Source organism: Nerophis lumbriciformis, linkage group LG05 (assembly GCF_033978685.3).
Source record: "Nerophis lumbriciformis linkage group LG05, RoL_Nlum_v2.1, whole genome shotgun sequence".
Classification (NCBI taxonomy): Eukaryota; Metazoa; Chordata; class Actinopteri; order Syngnathiformes; family Syngnathidae; genus Nerophis; species Nerophis lumbriciformis.
Window position 1 is genome coordinate 49,842,024 of NC_084552.2, and position 14,932 is coordinate 49,856,955.

At 40.6% G+C, this 14,932-nt stretch overlaps 1 protein-coding gene across 1 annotated transcript in view; it reads left to right on the forward strand.

Moving 5' to 3' along the window:
• snd1 (staphylococcal nuclease and tudor domain containing 1) overlaps positions 1-14,932 on the forward strand; it is a 272,862-nt gene that overhangs the window by 9,103 nt on the left and 248,827 nt on the right. The window contains exons 5-9 of the mRNA XM_061959499.2: positions 5,348-5,508; positions 8,070-8,161; positions 8,480-8,638; positions 8,778-8,884; positions 13,705-13,795. Of these exons, the coding sequence (XP_061815483.1) occupies positions 5,348-5,508; positions 8,070-8,161; positions 8,480-8,638; positions 8,778-8,884; positions 13,705-13,795 (610 nt within the window). The remainder of the gene's footprint in view (positions 1-5,347; positions 5,509-8,069; positions 8,162-8,479; positions 8,639-8,777; positions 8,885-13,704; positions 13,796-14,932) is intronic.

Below are 14,932 nucleotides of genomic sequence, written 5' to 3' on the forward strand. Positions count from 1 at the left end.
AGAAAGGCACATAGAAGCAGCTTAACCAAAGTGCAAACACTTGTGTAATTTGGGATGTTGCGTGACTGCAGATTGATTCTCCTGTGTATAATTAGTGTTTTACATCCAAGCCCTATAATTACTTAGTGTATCGTTACTCGTTAGACAATACTGCAGTAGTGCACACACTGAAAAATATATTTCTTTGCTATTAAAGGAGAGCTTTCATATTACTAAAGTTGTGTGATTGTTAAAATGAGGCTCTGTGAGTCGACTTAAAGGAGATGCCGGGTATATGGCATTGTTTGGAAGGATGTTGTTTGAGGTAACTGCCTGTTACCTCCAATGTCCACGTGGTGGCAATACTGCTCTTTCCCTCTCTGACAGTCCATATTTGCACATCACCGTCAATTAATTCCTGTGTATCCTCCAGCATGAGACGGTTATTTTACATCGATTGTGTGCAATGACGCCCTACTAGCACCAGGAATGTACACGGTGCTTATTGCTTCACCACTTGGAAGATTGGCTCCAAAGTCCATTATCTGTTATCCACTGTGACTTTGTACACTGATGGATCATTATCTGCTTATGATCATCGTAGCGGTAATGATAGTCATGATGATGATGATGACGATTTTGGACACAGTAGCCCAACATGTGTTCACGAGCTGATTGTTCATTGGGGGAAATGCTCAGCGGTCATTTTGGAGCACTTCAGAACAGATATGTGATAGAGTCACAATATTAGAAACAATTTTATGTTTGATGCTCTGCTGCAGGTTGCAGCTTATATTGCTCACTCATACATGTTGTTGTCAAGATTCATGCATTATTTCTTAAAAAAGTATTGTAAAATATCAAAATATTTTTAAATTCTCTTAAGTCTTGTTTTTTTCCCACCCCAAGTTACCGTACGTAAAATGTTGTTTGTGAGCAGTTGTATGAAATAAAAAGATAAAGACATGTTTTTGCACTGAGGGCTGATACAAAAAATAGTATGATTGTTTTCAAATGTTCTTTTACTGTAAAAAACTGTAATTAGAACCAGGGGTGTCCCGATTAGGTGCTTAAATGATGACAATATATATCACGAAAGACATTAGGGGTGTGCAACTCTACCTCGATACATGGAATACGATACGATTCACTGACAATACTTTTCAAAACATTACGATTCAATGCGATACGATACAATTCGATGCTGATGGAAGCTTTGCATGGTAAAAAGAAAATGTATTATATCTATCATGTCAGATAGGTAAATGTCATGTGTTTGTTTTTTAAATAGATACTTAAAATTAATTAATTATGAGCAAATAGAAGTATCAACTTCAAGACATTGCAACCCATAAACTTAAGGAAAAGAAGATGTAAAAAAAAAAAAACCCTTTTGGAAAAGCTACCAGGTATTTACTGTTGTTTGGTCAGGTTGCAACAATTACATACAGAGAAAAACAAGCTGTGCATCAAGTAAAGGTGTTATAACATCACAGTAACACAAGTGCAAGTGCAAGATACATTTAAGTGCCACCACGTAAACTAAACAGCAGTGTTGGTGTAGAAGCTCAAATACTTGAATGCATTCAAATACATCTGTCATCATGACTTTCATAATGATTGTGAACAATAGGCAACATTCCAAAGAAAGTGCAGTTCCCCTTTATGTAGCGTTCACTTGATACTTTTGAAGATTAATTGTTCTGTTACAAACTTTTGTGTGGTCCATACATCCGTCCATCCATTTTCTATCGCTTGTCCCTCTTGGGGTTGCGGGGGTGCTGGAGCCTATCCCAGCTGCACGTAGGTGGAAGGCAGGGTTCACCCTGGACAAGTCACCACCTCATCGCAGGGTGTTTCTTGTTATTTGTAATTATTCCAAGCTGATTTGTTATGTGTATGCGAATGTGACAGCGTGTCATAATTTACGACGATCATTTGGATAAAAAAAATACCGGAAGCAGTATCATTAGTCCAGAATTTAGAAAGCGGTACTCCAATTAGAAAGCAGTACTAAAATATACCGGTACTCGGTATACATCCCTAATGAACAGTGTAGTAGTTGATGTGATTACCTTGCAGAGTTGTGTCTAAGTTGGGCCTGGAAGTCTTTCCAAATCAGTGTCTTTGTCTTGCCAGTTGATAGGTCTGCTAGTATTACCATCCCTAGCTCCCTCATCGCCGGTTTATTTGTCTTGATGCCATCACAATAGGTGGGTGCTCCGATTAGTCCTGTTGCCGCTAATTTACATTTTCACACTTTGCACTATGTTGTTACACTTTATGAAACATTTCTTACGTATTCTGATACATGCTAATTCAGCCAGGGCTCCGTGAAGCACGTCCATCCCGACGCTTAATGCCAGCTTCCCAGCTTTGTCTCTTCCTCCACATCTCCTCCGGTCTCTCCATCCGGACTTGGGTGTGGCGGAGCGCCAGCACCTCGTCTCCGGTGCAAACATGGCCGTAGCCAAAAGTTAGTGTCCAAAAGTTCACCAAAAAGCACAGCAGAAGTCCCGAAAGTACCCCACCTTGTTGCGCAGTTCTGAAAAGGCTCCGACCAAAGACATATCCAATGTAAATTAGCATCAAGTTAATGCATTTTTGTTATGTCGGAATGTCAAAGAAAAAATATTTTGTATCTCATTTAAGTTATATTGATGTATCTTTCTGTATGTTGAGTTGCACAGTGTTTTGAAGTAAAAACTCTTGATAGGCTCACCAATTGAGACAACCAAGTTATCCATCTGCATAGCTAGCAAGAATAGAAATTAGCGGGAGTAAAACAGACTGCTTGCATCAGAGTTCTTACAGTCCATCCAGAAAGTATTCACAGCGCTTCATTTTTTCCACATTTTGCCACGTTACAACCTTATTTCAAAATGGAATTAATTATTTTTTGTCCTCAAAATTCTAAAAACAATACCCCATAATGACAATGTGATTTTTTATTTTTATTTTGCAAATGTATCAAAACCCCCCCAAAAACACACGTATGTAAGTTTTTGCTCAATACTTTGTTGATGCACCTTTGGCAGCAATTACAGCCTCAAGTCTTTTTGAATACGACGCCACAAGTTTGGCACAACTATTTACGGTAGTTTGGTCCATTCCCCTTTGCCCCTTCCTCTTTGCAGCACCTCGCAAGGTACATCATATTGGATGGTAAGCGTTGGTTTTCATCCAGGATGTCTAGGTACATTGCTGCAATCTGATGGTGCTTCAGAGGTGCTGCAAAGCAGAATGGGTGAAGCTGCACAAAGATAGGTGTGCCAAGCTTGTGGCATTGTATTCGAAAAGGCTAGAGGCTGTAATTGCTGCCAAACATGCATCAACAAAGTATTGAGCAAAGGCTCGGAATATGTATGTACATGTGATTTTTAAAAATTTTTTAAATACATTTGCGAAATAAAATAAAAAAATGTTTTCACACTGTCATTATGGGGTATTTTCTGTAGAGTGAAGTGCTGTGAATACTTTCCGGATGCACTCTATATCGGACGTCTCAGATGCAGGCTGATGTAATCTAATACCTGTTTATTTATTTATTTTTTAGTGCTAAATCTTGGTGATATTTAGAGGTAACTAGCTTATGCAGCTAATGACATACTGAGCCAGTGAGCTGCTGCATCGCCTCTGAGTTGGTAAAAGATATGTATATAGTACTTGTATAGGAAGTTGTGGCCATGAACTGAAAACGTTGACATTCAAATTAGACCTGAAGACATCGCTAGGAAAACTCATATGCTTGTTTTTTTTCTTTTTTTTAACCTGAGTAGAGATTAAGATGAATTCTTAATCTAATCACAAATCTTGTGCTGAAAGATATAAACACCCTATCAGTTGGAATCCCAGTGAAAGCGAACAATGTACAGTAAGTGATTATTTAATTGTGTAGCACTTTGCAATACTGCTACATGATGCTTAGTGTTCGCTTGAGCTGGATCTGCTTATTAATCAATTCTAACACTCTTACCTTATCCTCCGTATATTCAGGCTCAAAAATATAAGGTTCTGGATCATAATTTGTCCTAAAGTAGTCGTTATTTGCCCTCATGAAGTCGGCCATAGTTAGCAAGTAGTTTTATTTTGTTGAAGTAAATAGTGAACGTTGCGCAATTCCTGTGAAAATAATGTGCCACCATAATGCTTAAAATGACAAAAACACCTAAATATTACATGGTAGTCTGAATGTGTCTGTTACTACATTACATATATACATACAGCATGTTTATACAACATTGATGGAGGTTTTTGTATGTTTTTTAGAGCACTTATTGGGGCAGAATAGATTGAATCAATCAATAAATCAGAATTTACGTATATAGCCCTTAATCACAAATGTCTCAAAGGGTTGCACACGCTACGACTCCACATTAGAAAAAACTCAACCCAATGGGAACAACGAGAGACTTAGGAAGGGACATACCCCCCGGGTGACCGGTGCAATGGATGCTGAGTGGATACGGTTAATAATGCGAGAGTCCAGTCCATAGTGGGCCCAGCAGGGGATCCTCTTGCATATAGACACGTTGGGGGCACCTCGATGTCACCGACTGATGCATAAGGAGTGATCCACCCCGGGTCCCGACTTCATGTGAAAGTCCAGTCCATTGTGAGGCGAGCAGGGGATCATCTTGAATGGAGACAAATGAGCAGCGCAGAGATATCACCAACTGATGCAAAGAGGAGTGGTCCATCCTGGGTCCGGACTTGGAACAGCTAGCGGATCCTCCGTGGTCACCTGATAACCTCTCCACACAGGAGAAGGGGGCACAGCAGAAAAGAGAGATACCAGACCAACTGGTCTAAAAAGGGTTCTATTTAAAGGCTAGAGTATGCAAATTACTACAATCTGGTGTGTTGGTCAGGTTTTGAGGCATGTAGATTTGGGTGTCATCAGCATAACAGTGAACACTAACACTGTATTTGCGTATGATATCACCTAGCGGCAGCATATAGATGCTGAAAAGTGCAATGCCAAGAACCAAATCCTGTGGAACTATGCATGTTACCTTAACATACTCCGAGGTCACATTGTTACGGGAGACGCCCTGCATCCTGCCAGTAAGACAGGAGTTAAACCAAGAATGCTCATTACCCTTATATTTCGGACTATAAGTCGCAGTTTTTTTCATAGTTTGGCCGTTTACTTAAGAGTTAGAATGCATTAATGGGAACAATTAAAAAAAAAATCATTTTTTAAGTTGCCCTTTAATTTTGATTTGACTTTGATGGATAATTTTGATGTTGATGATGATTTTTATCATTAATATTATTATTGTATTTCTCAATGTGCTGTGGTTGTGATGGATTGAAGATGTTGCGTCACACTGATTAAACACTTTCCCTTCTGTGTTTGTATCAGTCCAGATCAGGTCCGACTATGCGATATGGAGGACCAGGCCAAATCGTCCAAGAAGGGCATGTGGTCCGAAGGCGGTGGCGCACACACTATCCGGGACATGAAGTACACCATCGAGAACCCCCGCAACTTTGTTGACTCCTTGCATCAAAAGCCCATCAACGGTAAGGAATAAAAAAACAAGCGTCCAAAATCCCTGCTAGGATCTGTCATAAATGTGTAATTTGGCTGAGGACTCAGGCAAGTGGGAGGGAAGGAATGAGGCTAATGGCGCCCAGCAGATCAACCTTCAGCGGTTTATTCTTGCAAAGGTGTAATGTGCCGCTCAATGCTGTTAACAGCGGCTCAGTTCATTGCACCGACCTGCCAGCAAGCCAGCTAATGAACAAGAAAAGAGCCTCTTCATTGGCTTCTCTGGTGTTTTTAACCAGTCAAGGTGCTCGTAATGTAAAAAGTGCAATTTGAGAGCAAATGGACTTTGGCGTGGGTGACTCCCATATTAGTTTTTTTTTGTTGCTGCTTGTTTTAAATGCATCTCAGCGGTGCCACAATACTGAATTGTCCAAGATGTTGACTTGATGCTGGAATTTAGATGGTTTAAGTGTTTTTCTTTTCAGTAAGCCTGACTGTAGCTTTAATAATGCTAAACAGCTGTGTGTTTTTTTGACGGAGTTTGTCTTCAAGAAGTACGATCACAGGGTTTCCCAAGAATGGCAATATACCTGTGGCGGTAGGGGCGTGGCCAATATGTCATCGTTACATTATTTGCTATGGTGCATTTAAGTTTTAAGTACCAATGATTGTCACACACACACACACACACACACACACACACACACACACACTAGTGGTGAAATTTACCTCTGCATTTGACCCACCCCCTTGTTCACCCCCTGGGAGATGAGGGAAGCAGTACTCTTTAAAAATGCAAGAAAATGTATACATGAATATTATTAATTATTTACAATTGTTGCTTTTTAATGTTCAATGTAGGGCTGGGCGATATGGCCTTTTTTTAATATCGCGATATTTTAAGGCCATATCGCGATACACGATATATATCTCGATATTTTGCCTTAGCCTTGAATGAACACTTGATGCATATAATCACAGCAGTGTGATGATTCTATGTGTCTACATTAAAACATTCTTCTTCATACTGCATTAACATATGCTACTTTAAAACTTTCATGCAGAGAAGGAAATCACAACTAAAAAAAAAAAAATCAAAATTTTTTTCATACGGTGTTGATCTGGAAATGTTTGACTCGGCATTTTGATGGTGTGGGCGTGTGGCACCGAACGGAGATGTTGACATGCAGAGTAAGCACTCTTCATTCTCTAGCAGGTGACTTTTCAAATGATGCTACATATTAGCAGCAATGCTACTTTTTATAGCAACGCTTTTGCCCCACACTTGACAAATTACGGTTGTCTGTTCGACATATTCCCACTTGAAGCAAACCCCTGCCAGACGATGGACCCCCTGCTGTTTTTTGGGGGAATTAATTATTCCTTCATTTGTTACCAGATTCGCTCGCACCTTCTCGCTCTCGTATTACCACTCGCACGGCTGCGCTACCATCACAGCTAATTTTAGCCATGCTGCTACCTCTTTGCTGCGCGAGGGCGTATACGTATGTGACGTATGACGTGACAGTATGTGACGTGTGTAAGAAGGTGCGCTTGTCTGTCTGTGAGAAGGAGACACAGGAAAGAGCAAGGAGAGCCTGTAGTGTAATGCCAGCAGCTTAAAGCAACTGCGTGAGAACGTATACTCGAATATCACGATATAGTCATTTTCTATATCGCACAGACAAACCCGCGATATATCGCGTACCGGTATATCGATATATCGCCCAGCCCTAGTTCAATGTACTTTTATTTAAAAAACATTTTCCTAGAGATTTCTCCAATCCTTTAAGTCTCTCTGTCTTTATCAAAAACAACTGTCAACAAATGTAGCATCTATTTCTAATGTTATTGTAGACTGTACTTTTGTTTAGAGACTCTTTACTTCTGTCGCTCCATGTCCACGACTAAAAGCGAGTGGCAGAGAGCCTGACCTCTCCTTAAAAATTTGTCAGTGTCATCTCAAATTTTGAAGATCGCTGTCCGCGGGTATGACTCTAATATATTAAAGTACGTCCACATCACGGACATGCTGCCTCCGATCCAAACAACCCTGTCCGTATGGCTTATGTCATCACAACAACCGCTTTCAGCAGCGCTGTTCCAGTGATCAAAGTACATCTTTTTTCGGTGGCCAAATTTCCTTTGCATTACTAGTCCGTAGTTCGCCAAAAATAAACTACCGGTATATATATCCATTCATGCTATAACGTAAAACGTAGCAACAATTGTAATGAAGAGGAGACTGTTTATTTGCTTCACAAATTAAAAGAACAGATCATTTTGAAATGTATTGATGGTAGAAAAAAATAAACTGAGATTTGTTTAAGAAGGTACCTGAGGAAATGTAAAATGCCGGATTCATTCGGACTCCCGAACAAAATACGAACGAAATGAAAGAGAATGAATAATAAAAGCGTACAAAAACCTCTTCATGCTGCACATTTTTTTAATGTTATCGGATTTATATGTTTGACATTATAATTCCTCATATCAGCCCAAAAAATATCGTGCACCCCAAGTTAGAACATCAAAGTCACTTTTGCATAATAGACGACTAACACCACGCTCCCCCACATCCTTTCTCCTGCAGCCATCATCGAGCACGTGCGTGACGGCAGCGTTGTCCGTGCCCTGCTGCTGCCCGACTACTACCTGGTCACCGTCATGCTGTCTGGAGTCAAGGTAACCTTAGCGCTATTAGCAGCACAAACAAATGTCCTAACTTCTAAAACACTTGTTATATAACGGCACACTTCTGATGCTCCTTTGCTTATTCCACTGCTGCAAAGTTTCCCCCATTAATCGATTTGACAAAATCTCGAAGACCCTCACTTGAAGATATTACTTTGCTGTTAGAGGTCTTGTCATATTTCTTTCCTTTGTCTGTTTGCCTGCTGTTTTGCAAGGTGACATCTACTTGAAACGGCTGCGCTTAAGCTGCAAATGAACGATAAACACTTGAGCTTTGCTTTCTCAATGGTACCCCTCCCATTCCCCCAGTGTCCCACGTTTAAGCGGGAAGCAGAAGGCACAGAGACGCCAGAGCCGTTTGCGGCTGAGGCAAAGTTCTTCACAGAGTCCCGTCTGCTGCAGAGAGACGTGCAGATCATTCTGGAGAGCTGCCCAAACCAGATCATACTGGGAACCATCCTACACCCGGTAAGACATGGCCTAAGCTTCCAATGTCTCAGGATTGATATTGCTCCTTTACCTAAATTTGTGCCAAAATGTTATGCTGTAGTTTTACAAAAAAAAAAAAAATCTACAAAACCTGTGTTTTCTGCACTTTTTCCCCCAGAATGGCAACATAACAGAGCTCCTGCTAAAGGAAGGCTTCGCCCGCTGCGTGGATTGGTCCATGGCCGTCTACACACAAGGAGCTGAGAAACTCAGAGCTGCTGAACGGTACTAAACTGTTTTTTTTTTTTAATTTACACATAAAAGGTAAATGGGTTATACAAAACCCAAAACCAGTGAAGTTGACACGTTGTGTAAATTGTAAATAAAAACAGAATACAATGATTTGCAAAACCTTTTCAACCAATATTCAATTGAATACACTGCAAAGACAAGATACTTAACATTCGAACTGGTAAACTTTGTTATTTTTTGCAAATTTGTAATTTGATGCCTGCAACAAAAAGCTGGCACAAGTGGCAAAAAAGACTGAGGAAGTTGAGGAACATCCCACAGGTGAACAGGCTAATTGGGAACAGGTGGTTGCCATGAGGGTCACCAGTTTGTGAACAAATGCGTGAGCAAATAGTCGAACAGTTTAAGAACAACATTTCTCAACAAGCTAATGCAAGGAATTTAGGGATTTCACAATCTACGGTCTGTAATATCATCTAAAGGTTCAGTGAATCTGGAGAAATCACTGCACGTAAGAAGCAATGCCCGTGACCTTCGATCCCTCAGGCGGTACTGCATCAAAAAACGACATCAGTGTGTAAAGGATATCACTACATGGGCTCAGGAACACTCCAGAAAACCACTGTCACAAACTACAGTTGGTCACTACATCTAGAGTGCAAGTTAAAACTGTACTATGCAAAGCAAAAGCCATTTATCAACAACACCTAGAAACGCCGCCGGCTTCGCTGGGCCCGAGCTCATCTAAGATGGACTGATGCAAAGTGTAAAAGTGTTCTGTGGTCTGACGAGTCCACATTTCAAATTGTTTTTGGAAACTGTGGGCATCGGTCCTCCAGACCAAAGAGGAAAAAAACACCCAGATTGTTCTAGGCGCAAAGTTCAAAAGCCAGCATCTGTGATGGTATGGGGGTGTATTAGTGTCCAAGGCATAGGTAACTTACACATCTGTGAAGGCACCATTAATGCTGAAAGGTACATACAGGATTTGGAGCAACATATGTTGCCATCCAAGCAAAGTGTTTTTCATGGACTGCTTATTTCAGCAAGACAATGCCAAGCCACATTTTGCACGTGTTACAACAACTTGGCTTCGTAGTAAAAGAGTGCGGGTACTAGACTGGCCTGCCTGTAGTCCAGACCTGTCTCCCATTGAAAATGTAGGGCGCATTATGAAGTGTAAAAATACGACAACAGAGACCCCGGACTGTTCAACAACTTAAGATGTACATCAAGCAAGAATGGGAAAGAATTCCACCTGAAAAGCTTCAGAAAATGGTCTCCTTAGTTCCCAAACGTTTACTGAGTGTTGTTTAAAGGGAAGGCGATGCCCCTGTGCCAACTTTTTCAATAGAAATGTTGTATTGATGTTTCACCATAACGCAAAGTTATTTATTCTCCGTATTTTCAGCTTTAAAAAGATACGATTGTTAATCCCTATTTGTCCGAAAATGGCTGTCTTTGTTGTCTGCTACCAAGTTTGACATGATAAGAACGCACAAGTTTGTTTCCGCAAGTAGGAGCACACATTTGTTGCCAGAAATCGGAAATGCACTGCCTTGGAAACGGAAATATATGCGCAGAGGAAAAAAGTTCCGGTAATGCATAAAATAATGAAAATACTGTAAATATTGTACCTTTTACAAATTGTGAAGAGCATTTGTGAACCGAAAGCAAAGTATAGCGCTAATATTTGTTGAAAGATTATCATCACACTTCAACATCTCTAAAATGTAAATGCTGCCTTTTTGCTCGGTCAACATTGCAAATAAAAATATGTTCTTAACCCTTGTGTAATGTTCATATTGTTGTTACTCAGCCAGCTAGCTGAGTAACAACAATATGAACGTTGCACAGAAATGTCTCTGCCAGTTTCTGCATCCCACAGGGATTCTTCTTTTGTGTTTCTGCACCTGCGGTTCCCACACAAGGTTGCAACATTGTTTGTCAACACTGTCTGCTCTCATTTTCTCGCACATTTGACCCTCTGATGTTCTGTGTACCTACACTCTGTCCTCCCCCTGTCTAGGCCTGCTGTGTGTGTGTGTGTGTGTGTGTGTGTGTGTTTGCTGTCCTTATAAATGGCCAACTCGCATAACTTACTACTATGCGTGTGTATGGTCAAATCTACCTAGCAACAGCGGTCGGTCCTTACAACTACAAAAGTGTTTTTTTTTTTTTTTTTTATAGTTTGTGTGTTTTGCATTCTGAAGTGAGGTTGCAACTCTTTACTCCCATCTAGTGCTAGATATATATTTCTTCATCATTGTAGCAATATTGGAAAGGGGGGCCCTCACAACCTACTGACCAAACGTGGGTCCACACAAAGTAGGCAAGACGTGTGTGGTACACAGAACATCAATTTCCACACTTCTATAGCCCCGGGTCCAGGGGACCCGGACATCTTATATGTAATAGAAATGTGTAGGGGGGGTGTATGGTGTGTGGTCATTAAATATGTATTCTGATATATGTTCTTCACAAAAAATGAGCCAAAGTCAGTGAGTCTCAGTTTGAAAAATTAATTAATTGTATCATTTTTGTTTTAATAAAAATCGAAAATGGGTCCCACAGACCCGAACACCACACAAGGGTTAATATTATGTTGTTGTTCTTAATAGATAGATTAATAAATTTATACAAACCCCGTTTCCATATGAGTTGGGAAATTGTGTTAGATGTAAATATAAACGGAATACAATGATTTGCAAATCATTTTCAACCCATATTCAGTTGAATATGCTACAAAGACAACATATTTGATGTTCAAACTGATAAACATTATTTTTTTTGCAAATAATCATTAACTTTAGAATTTGATGGCAGCAACACGTGACAAAGAAGTTGGGAAAGGTGGCAATAAATACTGATAAATTTGAGGAATGCTCATCAAACACTTATTTGGAACATCCCACAGGTGTGCAGGCTAATTGGGAACAGGTGGGTGCCATGATTGGGTATAAAACAGCTTCACAAGAAAGGATGGGGCGATGTACACCCCTTTGTCCACAACTGCGTGAGCAAATAGTCAAACAGTTTAAGAACAACGTTTCTCAAAGTGCAATTTAAGAAATTTAGGGATTTCAACATCTACGGTCTATAATATCATCAAAAGGTTCAGAGAATCTGGAGAAATTACTCCACGTAAGCGGCATGGGCGGAAACCAACATTGAATGACCGTGACCTTCGATCCCTCAGATGGCACTGTATCAAAAACCGACATAAATCTCTAAAGGATATCACCACATGGACTCAGGAACACTTCAGAAAACCATTGTCACTAAATACAGTTCGTCGCTACATCTGTAAGTGCAAGTTAAAGCTCTACTATGCAAAGCGAAAGCCATTTATCAACAACATCCAGAAACGCCGCCGGCTTCTCTGGGCCCGAGATCATCTAAGATGGACTCATGCAAAGTGGAAAAGTGTTCTGGGGTCTGATGAGTCCACATTTCAAATTGTTTTTGGAAATATTCGACATCGTGTCATCCGAACCAAAGGGAAAGCGAACCATCCAGACTGTTATCGACGCAAAGTTCAAAAGCCAGCATCTGTGATGGTATGGGGGTGCATTAGTGCCCAAGGCATGGGTAACTTACACATCTGTGAAGGCACCATTAATGCTGAAAGGTACATACAGGTTTTGGAACAACATATGCTGCCATCTAAGCGCCGTCTTTTTCATGGACGCCCCTGCTTATTTCAGCAAGACAATACCAAGCCACATTCAGCACGTGTTACAACAGCGTGGCTTCGTAAAAAAAGAGTGCGGCACGTTCCTGGCCCGCCTGCAGTTCAGACCTGTCTCCCATCGAAAATGTGTGGCGCATTATGAAGCGTAAAATACGACAGCGGAGACCTCGGACTGTTGAACCACTGAAGCTCTCCATAAAACAAGAATGGGAAAGAATTCCACTTTCAAAGCTTCAACAATTAGTTTCCTCAGTTCCCAATCGTTTGAGTGTTGTTAAAAGAAAAGGTGATGTAACACAGTGGTGAACATGCCCTTTCCCAACTACTTTGGCACATGTTGCAGCCATGAAATTCTAAGTTATTTATTATTTGCAAAAAAAAAAAAAGTTTATGAGTTTGAACATCAAATATCTTGTCTTTGTAGTGCATTCAATTGAATATAGGTTGAAAAGGATTTGCAAATCATTTTATTCCGTTTATATTTACATCTAACACAATTTCCCAACTCATATGGAAACGGGGTTTGTAAATACATGTAAACTAAGAAGTGAGGACGCTGTTGTTGCTAAATGTTTATACACCACATTACCCGTCGTATACACAAGAACCACACAAGTTCTGATTAGACAATTGACATGCGTATTTCAGCGTCGCTTGGAGACAAATTTGACTGGTGAAAATGAAACTGATTGGCTAAAATGTGTCATGAAGTTGCGAGGCTGCACATAACTTTGACGAGGTGGTGGCTTCCGGTGGGGGGTGGTACAAACTGACGTGATTGAGCTGTCCATGACGGCCATGATGCTTTAGAAATGCAGTGAAAAGCAAAACAAATGGTAAAAAGTAAGTGCATGTGCGCTGCACCTGTGGAGAGACCTGTACTGCAAATAACTTGTGCGTGCGTCTGTAATGGGGAGGGGGATCACTCTTTTCAGCAACTTTTGCAGAACATTTGGTGGTCTCTGCATGCAAATTTGTTGCATTTGAGGAAAGCACTTGCTTGCTTGGTCAGAATGAACAGATTATTGTAGCTCACTGGAACTTGCAGGCTGCATCAACATCAAAGGACAAAAGAGAATAATATAATATACTCTGAGGGTTAAGGTAACTTTAGTGAGTTCTAGTCTGCCTCTTACGAGTGTTTTGTTTTCTCCTTTAGGTCTGCTAAAGAGCGTAAAGTGCGCATGTGGAAGGACTATGTTGCACCCACAGCCAATTTGGACCAGAAGGACAGACAATTTGTAGCCAAGGTGAGGCCCTTATGTGTTTTTATTTTCCCTTTTTTTGTCAACACATCTCTCCTCTCGGCCCTAAGGTGACACCGCGCTGCTTTGTTTTAGATGAAAGCCGTTTTGAACACAGAAGTAAAAAACAGAACCACCAAATACATGAATAAAACCTGACCCCGTTTCCTTCCCCTGACACTTCTTATATTCATATAAACAATCCTTTCCTTTGGAGCTACGGAACAAAAGCTTTACTGCAACCTTGAAACGGTCCCCCTGTCCAATTAGGCCCAAAACGCTGGCTCATACTCCTAAAAGCCAAGAAGATATTAGCTTTGGAGGTTATTGCCCTGGGCCTTGGGGAGGGTAAAAAGTGTCCTTAATGCAGAGTACAGTGTGGAGAATGCACTCCCTCCTACTTGTCAGCACATATTAGCTTCAATCAAGGGAGATGGACACACCACCAAATCTAATTGTCAGGGTAAAATAATATTACAGCCTCACTGCAGTAGAAAAATATTTAACATCTTGAAAGTGCCGCCTCCCTTCTTTTTTATTTTATTTTTATTTTTTTCAAACTCTCCTAAATAAATTTGTGGCTTGCCTGCGGGTTACATAAAAGGTTGCTTTGAATGTGATCAAGAGCGCTCCTGCATAATGAGTGCACATACAAAAAAAGAGGGGAAAAGGTGCGATAAAACATTCATACTGTCGGCGTGAGTCGCTCTCTGATCTCCCAATGTGAGGCGAGGATGTGGGGAACATGTTAGGGAATGTTGGGTACTGAGCAAAGGAAGACTTAGGCGAGGAACTATACCTTCAAGTGTCTCGCTGCTTTAGGTACCACACCGCTGCAGGAGGGTGCCAACAACTGTGAGTCTTGTCTCGCTTATTTCTTCATTTTTTAAGTAAAAAGATAGATCTAGAGATCAATATTGATAAAGATCTATTTATATAGATATAGATATAGAAATAGACATAAAGACTGCAATGTGGGGCATGGAGAGCAGTAAATGGGGAGAGAAGGAGGAAGCAGGACGTGAAGTGTGTTCTACTTTGTAGTAAATAAGAGGAATTGTTTTTTCAAAATCCGTTTATAACCTTTTAGATTATGTTGCTAACAAACACAATCAAACCCTGGCAAAAACATAGCCTCTGTGG